The 23,085-nt window shown below is 36.1% G+C and overlaps 1 protein-coding gene across 1 annotated transcript in view; it reads left to right on the top strand.

The window, feature by feature from the left end:
- The window catches only part of LOC149535827 (putative transferase At1g60990, chloroplastic), a 299,942-nt gene that overhangs the window by 235,581 nt on the left and 41,276 nt on the right, over nt 1–23,085 (top strand). Inside the window, exons 7-9 of the mRNA XM_089803727.1 lie at nt 9,656–9,743; nt 9,905–9,970; nt 16,434–16,599. Of these exons, the coding sequence (XP_089659853.1) occupies nt 9,656–9,743; nt 9,905–9,970; nt 16,434–16,599 (320 nt within the window). The remainder of the gene's footprint in view (nt 1–9,655; nt 9,744–9,904; nt 9,971–16,433; nt 16,600–23,085) is intronic.

The following is a 23,085-nucleotide window of genomic DNA, read 5'->3' as shown; positions in this document are numbered from 1 at the left end:
CTTTCAAAAATAACAGAACCTATTTTCAACTCCAGATGTGCCCGTACAGAGCATTTGAAGTTGCAAAATGCAGGATTATGCAGGTACAGTCACCAAAAAATGCAATTTCTGATCAATTCGTGCACCAAAACCAGAAAATAGCTGCACCACTGAAAAATTTAGGAAATTCTACCCAATTTCAAAAAAAATCGCACCTGATTTGTAGTCCGGATGTCTGAGATATGACCTCCCGAAGTCGGATTGCAAAATTGAAAATGAATCTGGAGTGGGGTTGCATCAGCAAATGACGGGGTTAAATTTGACGCTCATACGGCCATCACAACAATTCAATTTCTCCCTGGAATGGCGTCCTGACGGGTGTCAAATTTAAGTGTAGGAAATGATGATGTCAGCATCCCTTCGGCCTTCGGTGACATCAGTGTGATGTCATGATGGCGTCATCACTGTACGGATTGTATGGACAGGTGACAGGCAAAAAATCGTACGCTGACTAGATGCTGATTAGGATGATGACGTGGTCTGACTGTATGCACAGTCATTGCTATCTGTGCAAGCACTCGTACGTTGATTTGGTTCCACGTGGATCTGATGTGGATCTGAGGCGTGGGCGAATAACAAATTGCTGCATGGCTGGCGCGAGTTCGCGACATGTGTCATAGGTGGGAGATGGCGGGTCTATCCACGCGCGGAGGTCTGAATTTTCAAGCTGCTGGATTGCTATGCGCTGCCGGAACTTCCTCACGTTGTCGGATTTCAGGCTTTGTTAGCGTTTGCCGGGTTTTACAGGTCTGTGACGTCAAAGATGGGGGTTTTTGCCCCACATTCAATGTGGGAGGAAGTATGTGGGTTTATAAAAACAATAACTCATAGCACAAAACCTAAAGCCAATAGCGCCGGTGTCGAGCTTGGCTTGTCCCCGGGAAAATACTACTTACCGCCGATAGGAGGATATCGCCGAGGAGTGTGGTGGGTCGCCGGTTTTCTGTGGAGTGGTATTGATGGCCCTGCTGGATTTGAAAGCTTTGGCGGATTTAGCAGGTACGGCCCGCGGGTTATATAATGCCCACAGATGTAATATCCTTGCCATAACAATATTCCTCCACACCAAATATAGAGCCGAGCCAGGGTGTCACTATCCGGTTCAGCAAAAAAAATTTCTCTGCCTGATTTATAAAAATAAATCCGAAAATATCTAGATTCGAAAATTAATTGCAATTAATTACAGAGAAGAAAAATATTCAGATCTAAAAAATGAATTAATTAGATCCGAAAATGACCATACCCAATTGCAAATCGGGGCCTCCAAGTTCTGATTTGCAAAAAAATTTTGCCTCACGATCAACTTCCACCTAATATAGGTGAATTTATAGTCAATCTTCACCGAATCGACGCTCCGGACGCAACGGTGAGGTCAGATCTGGCTCTAGACGCTCCCAATTTTTGCGGATCCTGCGGATGCATGTTGAGGTGTTGAAGCATGAACGATCTCAAACAGCTATGTGATGAGAATCTCCTTCAGCTCTGATACCATGTAAGAATTTGGCTTAGGCCAGAATTCACCCAAGAACTAAACAACTCAACACAAGGACACAGTAGACCAAAATAGACAAAGTATGATCAGAATGACGATATTCATTCAATAACTGCTTGAGAGTACACTAGGAGTGCCTGAATATAAAGGCCTCAGAAGAGCTTCTTCTAGAATGTATAGAAGTTAGCATCATGATATGTCATACAACCAGGCACATGTCCACTAGATATGGGTTATCCTCCATTGAGCACCGGATTAAGTGCAATGATGTGAGGATAAGCCTACAATGGTGTAGCACGCAAATCAGTGGTGTAGACAACATGTGCTAAATGATGAATGCGGATAACTGTGTTGTCAACATGACAACTCAGTGAATGATGCATACTCCTGTATTGTAGACACCATGTGCATAATTAGAGTTGCGTAACTCAATGAGAGTACACAAACTCCTGAGTGTCTCACCTAAAATAATAATAAAATAATGCAAAATAATTAAATAATGCATTAACCTAAGTGAACTTAAGTACGTGTAATAAGTAAATGCTTATTTATACCAACAATAACCCTTTTTCGGAAATAGTGTAAAGTTCTCTTTAGAGCTTGATTCAAACAAGTTCTAGCTAGACAAGTTTTGACCCCCTTTCAGAGCCTCTAAAACCTTCAAAACTAAGTTCAAAGTTTTTGTACCCTGCCGCTAGTACCAAATTTTTTCAATATCTACAAAACTAGACTTGAACTTGCAATGAAACTTTACTAGCAAGCTGATGTATCCAAAGTGAAGCTCCAAGGAAGAAATTTGAACATTTAGAGCTCCAACGACCAACTTACCAAAATAGTAAGTTTTCATAAATAACAACTATGCATTGAGATAGCCCTTATTGACAAACCAGATAATACTTTTGGGTGATGAAAGATTGCCCTTATACCCAAGATGCTCCTCCATCATTTTGATATGTGAGGAAGCAATTAATAGGCTTAAGAAACATGGTCGATCCTGAAAAATAAAGTGGGATAATGCTCAATTAATAAATCATTAATTAGAAAATTTATATTATTAATCACTAAATCAAATTGAAATTATTTAATGCATTTAGAGAAGTAGAATGATCAATAACTTTTGCAAGAAACAAGAAAACTTAGGAGTGTCATATTCTTATTATCTGTCTAACCATGTGTTATGATGGTGCAACCCTTTTTGGTCCAAGACACTCTATGGTCTGCTAAGTTTTCTTTCATATCTCTGATCATTTCTAACGAAAAGGGGCCACTTAGCATTAGTAGGGGCTTTAAACCTTGCCTTACAGATGGTTACAACATCTATCATGCCTTGCCAGTGAGGAGACCTGTTACAAGTAGATTAAATAAGAAGGTATAATAAAATTATAACAATTCATTAGACAAAAAAAAAGTTCGAACCATAAATTTAAAATTTTAAAAAATTCAAATAAAAAAGAGTCATTGGCTGTGATATCACCATCAATAAGATCCATATAATTGAATAAATAATAATATAATGTTTTGTTTTTTTTTTTGATCGGTAAGAGGCCGAAGCCAAGATTTAATATTATTATGTGTTGTTATTAATTATTAGTATTTATTAAGCTCGAGTAGATTCGACCCCAAGACCTCCTAGATAAGAGGCTCACAAGTTTACTGTTGTGTTGTAGGCCCTTGCCTAATAATAAAATAATATTAATAATGGTATAATATAATTTATTATCATATTATAATAGTGCATAATATATTAATATGATAATTAATTATTATATTAAGCGATAAAATATAATATTTAGATTAATAATCTATATATATATATATATATATATATAATGTATTATATGTATAGTATTATAATAAGAAATATAATTGATATATTATAAATATAATATAGTCTATAATCTAATTGCTAATATAATCAATATAATGTACTATATAAAAAGAAATGACTCTTAGAATAAAAATTACATATTTAAGCATTGAGATATCATTCGGAAATAGGAGAATACAAGAAATAATCTTGCAAGAAGCAAATAGAGAAATATTATATTAAAGTCCTAGCAAGGGACATTACACCGGTTGTGACAAATAAAATGTTGTAAAAGTATCCAAGCTTTCAAATTGTATTTTTTTGGCAACATAATGGACCTCCTTGTTCGAAGGCATGCTCTCAAGCAAGGGATTTGAACCAGGAGTAGCGCGTGGCACAAAATAATTGTCCACCCTAGCTTTCCTAACTCTATGCAAAGCTAACAATGTCAATAGGAGAAGAAGTAGAAGCACTAGGATGATATAGAGGCATGGAAAACTCCTCTCCAACACATGGTATGGATGTGGATGAACAGGAAGCAGTACCAACTAACTCCTCCCTTTGCCTCTTCTTTGGTTTCTTCAATTCTTCAAATGTTTGTAGTTACACATAACATACAAGAACAACCTCAAAAGTGCTAATTTACAGTGTTCCCCGGTGCGGGGGTGCGACAGTGCGGGGGAACGTCGAGACGAGTTTCTGGTGCGGGAAAAAAAAAGCCTCAATTTGGGGATGGTGGGGGGACGGCAGGGGTGCGGTGGCAGGGGAGCGGAGGGGGGGTTTGCGGGGGGGGTTGCATAGTATATATATAATATATGATTGAAAATGCTAATTATGAAATGATACTTCAATATATTATATAACAATGTAACATTAACATACCAAATATAGTTGACTACAATGAATAGAGAAAATTGAAATGCGATTCACAAACCATAAGTTCAAACTTGAAATTTGAAATTTCATAACCATTACTAATGACCATTTAACAAATTAACTTAGTTCAAGATGCAAGATTCAAAATTCATTGTTCAAATATGATTCTATGAATATCATATATCATAAAGATGCTCATGATGACAATGAGCCAAATAGCATGAAACAATGAAATAATAATAATGTATCATAGCCATATCAAAGTGAGTACAATCAACAAAATCAAATCATCTCAAGTGCTCTCTAATCATCCCCTATGCTGAAGTCCTCATCATTGGAACTACTAGACTCCTTGTGGGTAAGATCTTGATCCTCTAAAGGAACACCAACTAGCCCTACATTGGCTTTTGCATCGGCATCCTCATCAATCTGAGTTGGATCCTCTGGCTCCACATCCCATCATGTTGTAGGGCTCTCCTTGTACTTGCGTGTCTTGCGATCTTTGAGATGCAAGTAACCATGTACAGCAACCAACTTCTTTTCTCTCTTAGAGGTAAGTCTGTTCCTCTTAACAGAGTGAATGAAGCTATAGGTGGACCAATTCCTCTAATGTTGCTGAGGAGCTAGACACCTGAGATAACAAAGTTGAGGGTTACAACTTACAAGTTACAAACAAATGTTCATACAATTTGTAACAAATGATAAATGGTAAATCGATGATTAATAATTATTGAATCAATGAATCATAAATTAAAATCAGCAAAGTAAAACTCTTCAAGTTAAAATTATAAAGGGCTGGAATTAGTTATTAGTATTACAAACCTGAGAAGGCAGTCAGATGGCTAGTGAGGTGATCTTTAACTTCTGTGACCCATGACATTTCCACCACAAAATGGGATTCTTTTGTGCCATGGTTTTGAGATCCACCTTTGCAATATCCGAGTATCCTACAAGTTACAAGTTTTAAAGTTTACAACATAATATTAAAATTATAAATAACATAAATAAAGTTATAACTTATAAGTAACAATTAATTATTAAAAGAATTTATAATTATAAAGAGTTTAGAGCACTGAATCAAGATTTAAGGATTACCTGAAAGACTAGCAAATTCAGACCACTCGGTGCGAATCTCATAGTAGTCTCAATATCATACATTTTGGCAAGTCATCGAAAGAACCCATTCTTCACCTCATCATCCTGAAGCAGTGTGACTCTACCAGGCCTAGGTATGTACCACTTCGGGTTCAATGCATAGGCAGCCATGTGCAAAAGAGTGTTCAGCTTCTCCCACCTACGGTGAATGATAGGCTCAATGTGCTTCGTATAGAATGCTAGAGTGGGGTCTCTCTCACGCACAACAACCCTCATCTGCCCAAGCATGGAATCAATGCACTCATAAACCTCTCCAAGGCTAGGTGAATTTGCATCTCCATATCTGATCACTTGAAACACTGGAGTAATGATGGAGACTATGTATTTTGTGTCACTCCAAAACTGATCACTCTTCACTGTCTCCTTTATCCTCTTCCCCTGCTCTGTTCTGGACTCGGGTCATCGATTCCATTCTTGTGTCATAACCATGAGTTGCAATGGCTCTTGCAACTCAATCATTCTCTCCAAGAGAATATAATATGATGCATACCTGGTCTCAACTAGTTTCAGGAATTGCTTCTTTGCGAAGCTCCTGAAAAGTGCATGTGATGTATGGTGATTGTAGACAAACATCTGCACCACTCTCCCATCATTAACCACCTTTCTAATCAACTCTATTTTCCCCATGTCTTTGAGTGCATTGTTCATGGCATGCACAGATGGAGTCCACCAAATATGCCTATAGGCTGCCTCAACAAGCCTCCCTACAGCTTTGCCCACGTATGCTGCATCTGTCACAACTTGGACCACATTTCGTGGTCCAACTTCTTCAATGGCTTCCCTAAGCACATGAAACTGAAAATCAGCATCTTTACAATGCCTTGAACAATCAACTGCCTTCAAAAAGTATGGGCCCTCGGTGCATGTAACCATAATGTTGATGAGTGGATGATGACTAATGTCAGTCCACCCATCCATGATAATGTTGCAGCCTGACTCTATCCAACATGCTTTCATCTGCTCCATCAAGATCCCAACCTTGTCATAGGCTCTATCCAACGCTGTGGTCCTCAGCTTGTGGTCACCTGGTGGCACATATGGTGGCTCTTCCTCATTCACTGCCATGGACATCATCCTCACAAAATAGGGAGATCGAGCCACATGTGTAGAGATGCCATTGGCAAAGAAGAAATCACCAACAACATCATCTAACCGGTCCCTTGCATGCATGCTAACTAAATGAGCAATGGGGTTACCACCACTACGACTTGTAGTTGCTTTTCGTTTCCCCCCACTGCTGTCCCTTGCTGAACTATGTGTAGATGAGGAAAATGATGGTGTAGGTGACATAGTCCCTACTCTTTGATGCAAGATACGAGTAGATGTATCTCGCTGCCCCTATAACTGCTGTATATTCTGTACCTGTTTCCTAGCAGACAAAGATCTAGGCACTGGAACATCACTATCATCAGGAATGCCCCATAGTTTGTTCACTTCAATTCTGTATTTGACTTTCTCAGGATTTGACAAGAATATGCATGGGTTCACACCATAGCCACTCCAAAAAAGAAGGTGCGAATTAACTCTTGTAATTCTGCCAAACCATAAGGACCCCTTGCATACTTTGTCAAAATCTCTGAAGGGCAATCAATAGAAGGCACCCCTGGTGCAACATAAGGAGGCTCTTCCTCAGGCTTAGATTGACCACCTCCATCAGCCCCATGATCACGTCCTTCAGGCTCATAATCAAATGCACTCGCCTCATTAATTTCCATCTCTTCTGCACTTTGGCCAGATCTAGAAGCCATTTATAAAACTGCATTTCACAAAATGAAAATAAAATTATAAAAATGATCATGATACATTTCAGCCCAAGTAAAAATAAGTTAAAACTATACTATTTAATTTTAGCATTTACTATTTAAAAATTTTAAATATTAAAAAATGAAGCTAAATAGTAAAAGTAAATACTAAATACGTTTCAGCATATGCCATATTGCCATATTTTTATTTTAAGAACAATGAAAAAAATAAAAAATTAATATAGATAATAAAAATCATAGAACTAAGAACTATCAACTATCAACAAGATTCAAAAATGAAACATTCAAAAATTTAAGTTGAAACTTGAAAGTAAAACTAAATACTAAATTTAAAAAATATAAATTGATTTTTAAAACCAAAAAAATAAGTAAAATAAAAAAACCCTACCTTGAACTTGAGGAGACACTTGCCAAATCAATCCTTCTTGCTCCTCTTGCTCCTCTTGATCTTGCAATCCCTTGCAAAACCACCCACTAATCTCTCACAAGCTCCTCCAAACTCTCTTCTCACTTAGCTCCTTGCTGCTCTAAAACAATGAAATGAAATGGTGAAATGAAAATGATGTCTATTGGTCTTATTAAGCCTTCAAATAGACCACATGGGACCCACACCCAATTAGGGTTAGCATGCCTAAAAAACAAAAACAAAAATAAATGTAAAAACACTTTTTTTTTTGACTTTTGTCAGCCTCTTCTCGAAGCACCCTGCGAGCACCCGGGAAGCACCCGCTCACCCAAGCACCTAGGAAGCACTCGAGCAACACATCCCACTCGGGTGCTCGACTGGTGCGGCGGCAGAAAAGCTATTGGCGGGGGTACTTGGGTGCATGACGCACCTGCACCGGGTGCTTACGCGCACTGGGTGCACTAGGGTTTTGACCCGGGTGTGCGCACTTGGGTTACATTGCTAATTTACATGGCCCAGTATCATAGCGACATATCTAAGCAATATGACATTTAAATCTATTGATACTGCAATGATTAATTTCTTTACCAAATTTACATGTCACTTGCAATCTTGTTTTACCAAGAAATTCTTTGGTATATTGCCAAGCCGCATCCCTTTGACCTGTTTTCTTAGCCTTAGATTTATATTGAAGATTATGAGTAGACATTAGGGAAAAATATTGTTTTCCAATGTTAAGGCTGCTGCAATAAGACGTTTTACAAAACAAATTACCATTTGTGAATTGTGGTTTATAAACTAACACAAAAAAGGGTTTGTCCAAAAGACGTGTTGGGTTGTTAAATTTCAAAGTTCAAACAAACAAAATTCAGCAAATCCTATATATTTTTAAGAATAATTTGTAAATACATATTTACAATTTTTACTTAAAAAAATGTAGGGTTTTCTATTGTTCATTCATTGAAGGACGAAATTTGGATTTGAAGGGAAAACATTTTGCTTCAGGAATTGGAAAGTTAAAAATAAGAAAAAACAATAAAGATTGTTTATTAGAAAATCCAAAAAAAATTCCAGAAAATTTAACACTTACCTCTTTGAAATGAGACGAGAGTTCTTTGCAATTGCTGATATGGACTCTTTCATGCTCTAAGTGCAAGAATTATGCTGTCCCAATGTGATTTGTTAAAGTTTTTTTTAACTCTACCTCCTAGTTGGTTGCACTCCTATGGACTTATTTTTCTTCTAATCTCACACTTCTCTCTTCTCAATAGAATGAAATGAAATGCTTTTTAGGGCTACAATGAAGATTTAGAACAAAAAAAAACTTAGTTAAAATGATGATTTTTTATGCTTTTGTATTGCACATAACTTAAGTTTTGATAGCCGAGTCCCGTCGTCAACTTGTGACTCATCCAAGGTTACCCAACTTGCAACTCATTGAGTCTGGGTGAGTTTGGGAACTATGGTTTAAAGATATTATTTCAAATATTTATTTTAGGGTTGAATATATGATTGCACAATGTCCTAATCATTTTTTATGACCTTCAAGTTTTTTATTGTTATTTCTTTGAACTCAGTGAACTTTATAGCCAATCAAAACCTATGAGAAGCACTCTACATTGCCCATCATGTTCCGTAAACAAAATAATTTTTATTTGAAATAGAGATTCTACAGGAACAAATGAAAGCAGTCTTGCCTTTATTCTAACAAATTATCGCTTTTTTTTAGGATATTGTCCCATGGGAGTGGGCTGCCTTTTTCAAGCAGGTGGTCTCATGGATTTAGTCAAATAAGAAAATTTGAGTGGAAGTGGGGTTTTAATTGAAAAATGATAATTAAAAGTAAATGTCATGCAACCTTCCATATATGCATAAGATTCTATATGTTGGTGAGGGAAAATTATAGCTCCATGTGTTGGGATTGTATTTATAGGGATATATTAGTTTTATTTTTTTATTTTTTATTTTTATCTTATAACTTTTTAAAAAAATTCTGGTTAACAGTCCTAAAAATAAAGTTGGAGCTCAAAACCCTTCCATCTCACCACATCGTTTATTGATTTATGTGAGTTTAGTTTTATGTTTTTAGTTGTAATTCTTGCAAATAATGTGTTCAGGTACATATTTTTTGCTGATAAGGTTGAAGTTCAAGATATCACCAGCAAGACTTGCTTCTTTTCTATCATGGGTCCAAGGAGTGATCAAGTAAGATGTTTACTTTCTGTATGATATCATTTGCCAGTCCATTTAGGAGCTCCATGTTTTCTTGTTTTAAAGTGTATTTCAGATTATTTTATCCCCTGTTTCACATGAGGAACTACAGATCACTCTTCGAGGCTAATATCACTCTTTGATTTCTTATGTAGCTGATGGAATACTTAAATATTGGGGATGTTGTTGGAAAACCTTATGGTACCCATTTGCATTATAGTGTAAGTTCTTCTAATATTTGAATATATCCTTTTTCAATTTGTACTCATTTTGCCATGAAATGTGGTTCTTTTCCATTTATGCAATAATGAATTAATTATGTTGGCAAAATGATGCTCTCGTACCTAGTGTTATGTCTTCTTTTGCATTTATGCAATGATGAACTATGTTTCCCAAATGATACTCTCATACCTAGTGTTATGCAGTGTCCCTAATTTTTGACAAGGGAATTAAATTAACTAATAAGGGGCCTAGTGAATTCTAAAAAATAATATTAATTTGTGACCAATTATTGTTTTTCCTGCTGAAGGACTTGTTGATGTGAAAGCTTTTCTACTACAACATACATAATCGAATACTTAATCTTCCAAGATGAAACACCAAATCTCTCTTGAATTACGATGCTCATATGCTAACCAACGTATACAAATTGTGTGATCAAATGAGACAACCTCCAGGTTCCTTCTTAGTCGTGGACTTTCACTCAGTTTTATGATGTGATATGCTGGTTATAACAAGGGACTTAGGCTATTCATTCAATAGATATCAGCTACTATTTTAACTACTTCCAACCAAATAAATTGCAAGTGAAAGGGTTTAGAAAGCTAATCTATTCCTAGAATGCAAGAAACTGTGGATATATTTGTGCTCTACTAGACTTAGTTTAGCCATCGACATCAACCAAGCTAGTACAATCTCTTAAGGTAAATGTGAGATATTCAAGCTACCACCATTCCATTAACACCATCCATCAATGCATATCAATGTGCAGGCAATAATCAAAGTTAAGTTTGTAAATATGCCAACTATCGATGTACATATCTACAATAGCAGAGATGACAACTATCGATCTACGTGATACTATTCTCAGCCTTTGCATGTATTTAGTTTTTATTACAGAAACGTCAAACTATATTGCTTGGAGCAATACTGACACGCGCATGTGCACACACACAATATTTATTTATCAGTTATTTGAAGAATTATATCAGAAACAGCAATATAATAAAAACCATTGTTGACTTCATTGTTATATCAAAAAGTATGTCAACTCACTTTAGTAGATCTTTCATTCTATACATCTGAGACAGCAAGCATTATTTGTGATTGATAATATATATGTTCTATTATGTACTCTTTAATTAAGTCAGTAGCATAAATATAAGGAAATCCAGTAATTACCCTATAATTTCCAGTTATACCAAAAAGCGAACATTACAAGAAGTCTGGCCCATGGGCATCCCACAATGCTCTCTTGTTGTAAGTGTGAGGGAGTCCTAGTTGTTGTAATAGGCCTCGTCAACGAGTAAGTGCACTATCTCACAAACTACTCCATTACAAATAGTTCTGCTATGTTCTGCCGTGTGCAAGACTCTAAGCCTTTATTGCAATTATGTACACTAAAAAATGCACAAGGTTTGTTTAAACCAAAGTAACGAGAATTGGAATCGGATCGGAATCGGCAAGGCAGAATTGAATTGTGAATCGGCCATGAATCGGCTATGAATCGGAAAACTAAAAAAAATCCTTTAAATTTAGAGATTTTAACAATTTAAAACTTATTTCATGCACATTTTATTGAATATAACTTAAAGACACTATAACATCATCAAATAGAAGTTAAAACTTAACATACATAAACATGAAACATAAATGATAAATCCATCACATACATAACTATGTTACATCTAAAATGTAAATTGTAGGCTAGCTGAAGTAAATAGAAATCATATGATCATAATGATTCAAATTATAGAATGTATGTAAGATGAAGATCCAGAAGACATCAAATCATAAATGTATGTAAGAATCTAAGATGAAGATCCATGAAACGCATGTCTATCAGTATCAATATCTGTAAACAAAATGAAAAAACAAGGCTCCAACTCAAGCCTCATCATCATCCTCAAGCTTGCTCGCAGCCTCAACCTCAGCCTCTGAGTATCTAGTTTGCCTACTAGAAAGGCGTCTAAGGTAGGTCCTAGAGGACCGCCGAGCCATATCCCTTGCATGTAAGATGGGCTCACGAATAACTCGCTACGACCTATGTTTGTGCGTGCGCGTGTGCGTCTACTAGTGCCTAAACTTGCTCTAGCTGCCTCCTCTGCCATGGTCACAGCCTTAGCCTCTATATCCACCTAGTCAACCCACTCATGGTCTTCCTCAGTGAAGACTGGATCCACAGCCTCTGTGAGCCACTCTGATTCTAGATCAATCTTCTCCAAAATGATCGGAGAGGAGTCAACGCCCAAAATTTGTTTGATCCTAAGATAAAGGTTGTAATGAACAAAGACAAGATCATTCAACCTTTGCATAGTTAACCTATTTTTCCTTTTCGAGTGGATGTGCTCGAACATGGACCAACTGTGCTCACATCCAGAAGCATTGCTTGGCTGACTCAGAATAAGGATGGCAATTTTTTGAAGTTTTGGGGTTGTGGGCCCAAACATTTGCCACCATCTATCTAAAATAAGGGAAAACAAAAACAATTAGTCTCATTTACAACTTTAAAATTACATAATCAACAATTAAAATTTAAAATGCACAACTTATAAGTCATAAACTTTAGATTCATGAATATATTATTTAATTTTTACCTGACTATATTGTTGTACGAGCATCTGTGGCCATCTTGCCAGAGAAAAGTGACCCTTATTTATTATTAAATTTGTTGAGCTCAATGATTGCAGCTATGTTATTCTCATCACTACTCAACCTCTGGTTCACTGTATATAAGATGGTGAAACCCTCCTCATATGCCTTGAAGTCAGGACGAAAATGAAATTCCAGATTCAAAAAGTAAGCTACTACATGGATGGGTCGATGGAGCTGATTTTGCCATCTCCTATCAATGATATCCCAAATAGGGGCATACTTCTCTTGCACTCCTGCATATTGGACTCTAATGGTCTCCTTGGCCCTATCCATGCCCTCATAAATGTAGCCCATAAAGGGCTTCTCCCCATCAACAGTTCATGGGAGAGATACAAGGGGCTCAGTGACTTGCATATAAAGTAAAATGAAAATTTGAGTCAAAACTTAAATATAAAATTATATAACTTAAAGTAAAACTAAATCATTAAACAATTAAATATTAAATATCAAATACTAAATAGTAAACTGTAAAATACTAAATGTTAAATTGCAATAAATTTACTTTAAGGATTTCTTTAGCAGGTTTCCAAAAACCATTATTATCAAATATGCAATTCACCACATCTACCCCTGCAGTGGTCGTAGCATAGGAAGATGAAATCCACTCCCGCCCAACAAACATGCTCCTCAAGTCATCCGTTGATGTCAACAAGGATTACATTGTGATGAAATTTGAGGCAAACCTCGTGATGCCTAGACAAGCTAACTCCTTGCCTCCTATGTACTTCCTCATTGTGCTAAGGACAAATGAATGATTATAAATAAACTTGCATATATATTTTACCCTTTCGACACATGACTTGACCCACTCAAGCTTGTGAATTTCCTCCAACATGAGGTCAATGTAGTGTGCCGCACAAGGGACCAAAATATGGTGGGGTGTCTCTCCATCAAAAGTTTACCTACAACAATTTTAAGTTAATTAGAAATTCAAACATGTTAGAACTTAGAACTTGGGAAACTTAGAATTAGAAAAAGTTCAAAATTCAAATAAATTTGTTTTCAAAACTTGAAAAGGTAAAAGTTTACCCTGCACCTCATGTTGTTCCCCCACCTTTGCTATGACTTCCTCAATAACCTCACATAAGTATGTGGCGTTTTTTATATGAGCGGAACCATCAATGGATTTGAGAAACATGGTATATCCTACAAAACAACGAATTATAATGGATCATCAACAAATTAGCAATCAACAAATCAAAATTTGAAATATTCAATCACAATTCACAATTATGTATGTAGGAAAGTAGAATGATCAATCACCTCCGCAGAATACAAGAAAATTGAGGAGTGTTTTATTCCTATCTGTCCAATCATCAGTCATGATGGCGCAACCCTTTTCGATCCACTCTTTTTGGTTCTTCTCAAATTCAACCCTCATATCCTCTACCATATCATCCAAAAGGTATCCACTCAACTCAGCCTCAGTTGGGACTTTAAACCCCAAACCACAAATAGCAATTGCATCTATCATGTTTTCCCAATAAAGAGCCCTATCACAAATAGATAATAATTAGAAATTTAGATGTCAAATCATTACGTAAGCTTGTAAAGAAAATCTATGATTAATCAATGAATCATAAAACAAGTAGATATAATTAAAGTTTTATTTTTAAGTTTAACCTTAAAGAAAACAAAGAAAAAAGAATAAATTACCTGATAGCAACAAATGAAATGTTGCAAAAGTACCAAAATTTGCAAATCTCTTTTTTGGCAGCATAATGAATCTCCTTATTCAAACCCATGCCCTCAAGCGTGGGTTGTGAGCCAGGAGTAGTGCGGGGCACAAAGTAACTATTCATTCTGTTTTTTCGCACTCTAGGCTGCAGTAGGTTGGAGTTGGACTCAGTCTCGTATAAGACCGACTAGCACTAACACTCACATGAGCACTAGAACTAGGACGAAAAGGAGGCCTGGAAGAACTCTCTCCAACACAACCTACGGATGCAGAAGCTAATGCAGATGCAGATGCGGCTATGGGAGCATGGGAGCCAATAGCCCTTAACTCTTCAAGTTGCATTTTCTTATTCAATTTCTCTTGTTCATATTTTTCTAATGCCACTAAACAAGTGCATTTTGCCTCAGCAGTTTGTTGAGTGCAAATTGTAATATCATGTCCAAGTATAGCAACATTGTGGTATTTGAATCTATAAATACCTCCAGAATTTATTTCTTTACAAAACATACATTTTGTTTGAAATTTGTTTCCTCTAGAAAACTCTTCGGTATATTTCCAACATTCATCTTTTTTACCCATTGCGGAAAATGAAAGGAAATGACTACTGCAATAAGAAAATTCATGTAAAATATCAAAGTTTGAAACTAATAAACAAAAGCTACAAAACGACAAACCCTAGTTTGCAATTTAGTAAAACTAAAAAACATTCAAGATTTGCAAATGAAAACTAAATTTTTTTTTACAAAAAATGCATAATACACTAACATGCAAAAAAAATCAGCATTTATCTCTTACAAATGAGTTGAGGAGTGTTGATATTGACTTCTTAATACTCCCAATGCAATTTATGGCCTCCTCAGATGGACTTCTGATATCTTTGGTGCTCTTCCTTCTTGCTGGTTGGAAACTTGTGGTTTTTCTTTTCTCTTCTTCTCTCTCACTTTTCCTCTCTTCTACTCATGCTTAACAATTAGAAGGCTCTTTAGGGTTAAAACAAAGAGGAAAGGCGAAAAAGGAAAGAAAAAAAATGTGTTTTTAAAAAAAAATTTAAGCCAACTTTATGCCATGTCGTAGCCGATTTTTGGTGATGATTCAGGCGATTTTTGCCATGAATCGCCTGAATCACCAATTCAAGCGATTCATGGCAAAAAATCGGCCAAGACAATTCACGGCTCCAAAAAAATCGCATGGCCTGAATCGAATCACCAAACCGGCGATTCAATCGATTTCAAGGCGATTCTAGGAACTATGGTTTAAACACCAATTTTATTGTCTTTTTGAGTGACCCAATTTTCTCATGCACCTAGATGATCTCACATCCTGCAATTTATGTGAATAATTAATCTTCTTAATGTTTCAACATTAGACAACTTAAGTGAATAATTAATTTAATATACCAAAACCATCAAAAGACCAAAATAACATAGAAATCAACTTTTGACCATACCAAGATATTCCTGAAGACTGTTAGATGCAATAGGGCGATTTTCTAAAAATAAAGAACTTCTTCAGAAATTTTCGAGATTGACCAGAAGGTTGGAAATCAACTCAGAACTTTGGTGTTCTCCCTTATTCACCAATTGGCTTGTCAGAACTTAAAAATGGTCTAATTCTTCACAATCATGCTTGAGAAGGGGACATACATATCTCTATGGTGAAAATATCAAAGTGAATCAGAAAGTTTATATTTTACCATTTAAAATAGGTTATTGCTTCTATTTGAAATAATAGGATATCAATGAAACCACCCACATACACACATGCACAGCTGCACACACCCACACACAAAAGCAAAATATTATTAAGAAAGAATGACAAACACAAGTATATGCTATACAACAGAACTAGTAGAAAGTGGATACAACATACCATCAATAGTTGATCAGATTTTTAAATCCTATTTCGTAGCACTGTACTCAATGAAATGGATGAGTCATAAAATAGTCACTTTTTTGCCTACAATATATATGGAAAAGAATGAAATTAAAAGTGTTAGTGCAGACAATCTTTAAGTCTTTATAAAGTTGCAAGGCCTTAATTATAGATTGAAGTTTTTTTTATTTATTTGTTGTTGCAAAGTCTTTTTTGTTTATATGATAGATAGATATGTGATCTCTTTGAATGATTTACAGGTGGAAGGAACTCCTGTAACTGTTGGTGTTGGAAGTGTTATGTCTGAAAGAGGCTACTCATTATTGCTTTCACCACAAGCAGCTGGTATGATTTGGGGGTCTCTTTTGAAGTTTGGAGCGATTCCTATGGGGATGCTTGGCTTGGAACGACTGAGAGTTGTTCTAGGTATTTTCTAAGTCGTAGACCATTTTTATTTTATTTTAAACTTGTTAAACGGGATGCTTCTTGCATTTGGTTTGGATGTACATAATATATATATACACTTGCCTCCATGTAAAATTTGGTACTTGTCAGCATGTGGAGAAGCAAATTCACTTGTCAAGAACAATAGAGAACATCAAAATGTTGTCATTTTCAACCATTATCATTCTTAAAGTCAGAAAACTCAGGGGACTTGCCATGGATTCACCAAGATTTGCGAGTTGTATGGCTAGCTGAGTTGACTCACCATGGACTCGCAAGCTAATGCCTTGGCGAGTCAAAGTCAAGGACTCGTGGGTTTTTAGGAAGGACTTGCAAGTTTTTAGGAAAGACTCGCAACTTTTTAAGAAATGTCAAAAATTGACTTAAAACACCTCTTTTTGTTTTTCCTATGCCAAGAGCTAAACAATTTTTTTTCGCCTAGTCTTGAGTCTCAGTCCTATTCTAAGCTACCGAGTCGGTTGCTAAGTCTGAGTTTTCAAACTATAATCATTCTCTTTTACATGTAATGTCCCCTCTTTAGTTCGACATGGCATTGATCATGGATTTGCCTATTCCAGACTCTCGTAGGCAAATGGTGTGGAAAGAGAGTCAATTCTGCGGATCAGATAGTCATATCTTGCTCTTGAAGAAGTGTTAAGAGGTTATATTTTATCATTATGTGATATTGGGGCCCACATGTTATAATTTTAATTTGAGTTGCACTTTTTATTTTATAAAATTACTTTATTATAAAAAAGTGCATTATAATGAGAAATTATAAAGGATGTTTCTAGAAGTTCTAGCAACTTCTTAGAAAAGTGAATAAATAGAGGGTTGGGCCTCTCATTTGGACATGCTTGGATTGGAGAACTCTTCTACTTCTTCATTGTGAAGACATTTGTGGACTTTGGATCTGCAAATTATTCGATCTTTGGGAACGAATCACTCCCTTGGATTGGCGACTTTGAGGGTGTGAAATATCACCTGAATTGTTGCATAATTGGAGTTGGTATTCAGCCATCTCATTGGAGCTTATTGAGAATTCGTTGTTAGGGTTTGTTTTTGGTTGGAATAAGGATTTCAGATTTGCCCTATCATTGGAGAAGCATTTGACAAGAGTTTGAAGACAGAATAAGTGCATTTTCAGAATTGGCAAAGCAGGGTTCGGAACCACAAAATTGCTCATATCTCCTCAACCCCTTGGAGTTATTTTTTATGGTTTTACAGGGTTACTACCTAACCCTAGGCGCCCATTTTCCTTGCATTTGGGGGTCCCAAAACCCTAATATTATTTTATTTCAGCAGCCGTACAGGTACGGCCTGGTACGGCCCTGCTAGTTTAGGCAGCAGCAGCAAATTAAGGACAGTTTGGGGGTGCGGTTGGAGGTCTTCATCAACGATCTGCAGCAAAACGTGGTGTTCTTCCATAGTTCTTCAAACCAGGTTCTTGCATTCTGAAATATATGTCAATTTTTTGGGTAAATTTGCTGTCATACAGTCATTGTAATAATCAGTCCAGAATTGGTAATAAAATAATTTCAGAATTTATTGCATTGTAATTGAAATATAGTTCAATGGCTTTATATATATTGTAATTCTGTGATTATATTCGGAAAGTATCAAATCTGAAATTACATATTCTGAATATTGTTACTGTTACACGCCAAGTGCTTGACAAAATTCCTAAGTTCAGTTTGAGGGTTTCTGTGGCCTTTATAGCGAGGGTCATTACATTACATCCCACTTATTGTACATATCAGAGTTGAAGGAAAAGAGAGTCGCTTCTAGAGATCAAGAAACTCGAAGCATGAAGTTGTGTAGTAACTTCAGATTTAAGAAGTATTACAACAATGGAAGAGCTCACAACCTAGAGAGACAACCAACACAATTTTAAAAAATTAGAAATTGTAATTTTACAATACAATAGGAATTTAAGAGTGCTAATTCGATAAGCTAAGTGGCAATAAGAAAAGGAAAAAAAACTAAAAACATACTTGTGACAAGACCTTAATGGCAAGAGGTTGGAGGTACATGTAACTTTGCCCATATAAGTACCACCATCCCATGGCATCCATTCTACTTCGGTCATTGATTGCATCAGGGTTTGCATTTTTGCCTGAGACAAAATCTACAAACTCTCTCCTAACATTCGATGCCACATTAAGATCACTAAAGAGCCTGCTAAATGCCCTCTTATACCCAATAGCAACTTCAGGGTCTTTGTATGGTGCCACTCTACTAGGAATAGAAAGTATCTCACCACTATAATAGTTGGGAGAAAGTGCATATGCCAGGAGGTGTAAAGGTGTAATCATCTTGTTCCAGCGATGTAGAACAATTTTCTTCACCTTATTGTACAAGGTATCCTCAAGATCCTGCTCTCTCCGCTGAATGACCTAGGATGTCAAATGATGTACATGTAAGTTATCTTGATGTAGTATTAATAACTTAATTAAAATAAAAAATAAAAATATCTCAATAAACAAGGATAAAGTATTGTATAAAAATTTAACCTTACCGATTTCATTCTTTCTAGCATGGAGTCCATGGCATCATATATGTCCCCCAAACAAGGCTCATCAGTGTCGGCATACCGAAGCATAGACATGATGGGCTCAGTGAGTTCTAATGCATATTCCACCTATTCCAAAAATCATCACTCAAAATCATATCCTTCACAATTTTAGCCCTTTTTGTATCGGCTTGCTTCCATCCACCCCATTCGTTGCTAATAACCATTTGACACAATGCTTCTTTCACCCTCCCAAGTTGTCTAAGGATGATTGTGTGTGAAGCAAACCTTGTTTCAACAACCTATTACCATGTTAATTCAAATTGTAAGTTAATATAATAACACATTTCAAATATCAAATATGTAAACAACACAAAAAAATATGTATTCAATTATGTAAAATATGACACAAAAATTAAAATGATAAATGAAGCTAAATAAAGTTTAAAATTCACCTTCAATAATTCCAAGTAGGAGAAAGTTCTGAAAATTGCTTGTGACATATGGTTTGTTTGTCACAAACAGTTGGATTTTCTCACCCTCCTCATACACTTTTTTCCATTCAATTTGGGTGTCAATTACTTTATCACCAAGTTCAAGGAGTGGATAGTGCATGGTGTCCAAAAGATATGCTCATATCGTGCTTCTACTAAAGCATCTGCAACCTTACAAACTTTAGCATTGTCCGTTATTACTTGGACAAGATTGTCAACTCCCATGGACTCTATGGATTCAATGAGAAGTTCGGCAATAAAATTTGCATCCTTTACCTGCCGTTCCCAATCAACCACCCTAAAAAACATTTATTAATGGATGGTCTTTGCAATCTTTCCATCCATCAGAGACAATGCTCAACCGCATTCGGATCCAAGAATCTCTTATTGGTTTGAGGAGGTTTTCTACTTTCTTTCTCTCATTATGCAATATGGTGGTTCTCAACTTTTCATATCCAAGGGCTTGGTAACCACAAGGTGCTTCATTTATTGCTTGCACCATCTCTCTCCAATAAGGTGATCTCACTAGATTGAATGAAACACCATTTGTAATGAGGCAATGCCCAATCTTTATGTCAGCAATTTCTCTCTTTTCATTTTCAAATGCCTTATCTAATGAGCCTCTCTTGTGGGATGGGGATGTTTCTATTTCATCTTCATCCATAGATGGAGTTGGTAGGAAGGGATGTGGTCTAGTGGTTGTTTGAGAGAGTGGTATTGGTGGTTTTTGCTTTGATTTATCTTTTTTTTTCCTTTGTCACTAAACTATCAGCCTCTTCTTGTTCTTTTAACATGCCTGCTATTTGAGAAGCCGGAAACCCCTTTTTGCCTCCCTTTGGGGGGCCCTCACACATGCTAATCCCTTGACCTGGTGAGCATATCAAATGATGTTTAAACCGGTAATATGAGCTTCTATATTGGTTTTGGCAAAATTGCATTTCCATATATACCCTCCCCCTCCAACACATTGCTCAATTCTTGTTGTATACTTCCACAAAGGAGAGCTTTTATCAATTTTAAATCTTTGGGATCCCTCCCCACCTACTGAACCCTAACTACTCATTCTATGATTCTTGCAATCTATAAATTTTTTTTTAAAAATTATTTCAAAACTTAAACAAAACTTGATAAAAAATTAGAACAATAAAAAAACTAAAATCAAACTATGAAAGAAGCAAAAGGAAGGATCAAATGCATACCTAAAACACTCAACAATGATTATTTGAAGGATTTGAGACTCCACGAACAATCTCTACAACCTTCTCTTCAAACTTACAAAATGGCCACACCAAAGTGAGAGAGCAAAATGAGAAAGCAAATGAGAGATTAGATGAATGAAAAGTATCTAACATGCATTCTTTTAGGGTTTGGAAAAAATAAAACATAAAAAAACTCATTTAAAAATGTTTTTATGACCACTTTATGGCCCCACATGTCGTGAGTTCTCCCAGATTTTCCCGGGTCCACGACAGGTCCGGGTAGGGTTCGTGTTTGTGCTTATGGGTCCGTCGGGTAGATCCACAGGCCCAAACACAAACCCTGCCCGGACCTAAGCTCCAAGGTCTGAACCTAGTAACTCGGGTTTTTGGGCCATGCATAACAAAACTACTTATTCCAAGTTGTGACACCCATGATTCCTAGTTGTCTAAAATTCTTAGGAATGTATCCATGATTAGTAAGTAATTGTGCCACGTCGAGTAAACAGGGGAAGGTTGATTCCAAACTTTGAAATGTTTGTCCTCAATTTAGCAGAAGTGCCCATGTCCAACACTTCTTATCCTTGTCCATAGACATCACTCAACCCAATTGGCAAATTGGATAGATTTGGCTACAAGATAAGAAACAAAATGCCCAATATTAAACTCCATGAATCCTCAAAGCTTCAGCAGCTATATAAATCTTAATATTTGTTGGTAGTACTCATGTCCCATCTTCCATTATTGTGCAACCAAAATAGAATAAAATGTCTTTTAAATACCTCCAATGATTTGATTATAGTGGCAGCCCAATATCACTTCAGGTGATTTGGCCCTTCCTAGACTTAACATCGAGAGTAGTGTCCAAATTACCAGCTTAAAATGAATCTTCAATTCTTCTGAAACTTGTTCTACAAAGAATTCACAAATTTCTTCAAATTTTTTAATAATTGAAACATTGTGAGATCCTTGAGTGAAATCTTCAATAAATTGGCTAGGGTAGAATCGTTGCACCACCTAATATATTTACCCATAGAGTTTTTGTTCTAGGGACTTGAGCTCCAAGGGAGCCTTCCAAAATCTACACAATTAATAATATTCAATCATAACTCAAATGAACTATAAAATTTTCTTTAGAAACAATTTTAGAATCTTTGCAAAATGCCTTTCATTTTCCTACACTTGTTTTAGTTTACTAAACACTTCATCATAGCAACAAGACTCGGAATTAGTGCAAACTAGGCAAGACTAACCCGACTTTGGTCTTGGCAAAAAATCAGCAAGACTTAGCAAAAACTCGGCAAAATACTAGTTTCTAATGAGTCTTTCCTAGAGTGAGTTCCTAGAGAGTCCAATGCCCCTGGAACTCAGGTAGAGTTACTCTGCTTGGGACTTGTTGCGACTCAAAGAGTCTTGGAACTATGCTCTTCATTAATAAACAACGGAATTACTCTATGGAGCTTATTAACTTCAATATTACCCAAAAAATACGCTTTGTAAAATAATATTAGATATTAAATAAATGAATTCACTTTTCTTGACTTTAGCATATAGGAACTAAATAGGCTAATTAATCTTATTAGAATACTTGTGGAAATTGCTTGAACTCAAGAAATTGTAAATTAGTTTAATGTCCCCTTTCTAGGCGACATAAGGAGGATGGCGGGTTGGCCTATTATTGGAGTTCTTGTAGGCCAATAGAGTGTCTAGGAGACTCATATAGGGCATATAGAGTGAGACACGATGACAAGTTCCTAAAATTTAGGAGGTATCCCTTTTTTGGTAGTGATTGGAAGTTGTCCAAGAGGCATCTGAAGACCAATAGAGACTTTTTGGAGACATTGAACCTATTTCTTAGTTTTTCAGGACGTGTGCTTTTTATGAGTAACTGCCAGGTCACTGACAAACATCTCGAAGATGCCCACGACAAAGGAGATTCGTTAGGACTTAGTTTCAAGGTGACAGGATCAGTCTCCTATTTTGTAGGGGCATCCTTAGATCTTAAGAGAAGACTGTCAGTTGGTTCAAATAGTTTGTGCATCATCTACAATCAAATGGTTTTAGTTGGTTTTTGAGCTCGTTTGAGCGTTTGATGAATAAAAAAGAAATATTAAAATATTTTCTGAGTTTGATTAATTAAATAATAATAAATTGAAATAGTATAATCACTTTATTTTATATCAAATGGCCCCTTGGCTCATTTTCCTAGAAGTTATAATTTAATAACATGGTCACTTTTAATGAGGAATTAGACTTTCAATGGGTC

This window comes from Cupressus sempervirens, chromosome 10 (genome assembly GCF_028749045.1).
Source record: "Cupressus sempervirens isolate cs-2001-9-10 chromosome 10, ASM2874904v1, whole genome shotgun sequence".
Taxonomy (NCBI): Eukaryota; Viridiplantae; Streptophyta; class Pinopsida; order Cupressales; family Cupressaceae; genus Cupressus; species Cupressus sempervirens.
Note: the sequence above shows the minus strand (reverse complement) of the source record. Positions and strands in the feature narration are given on the sequence as shown.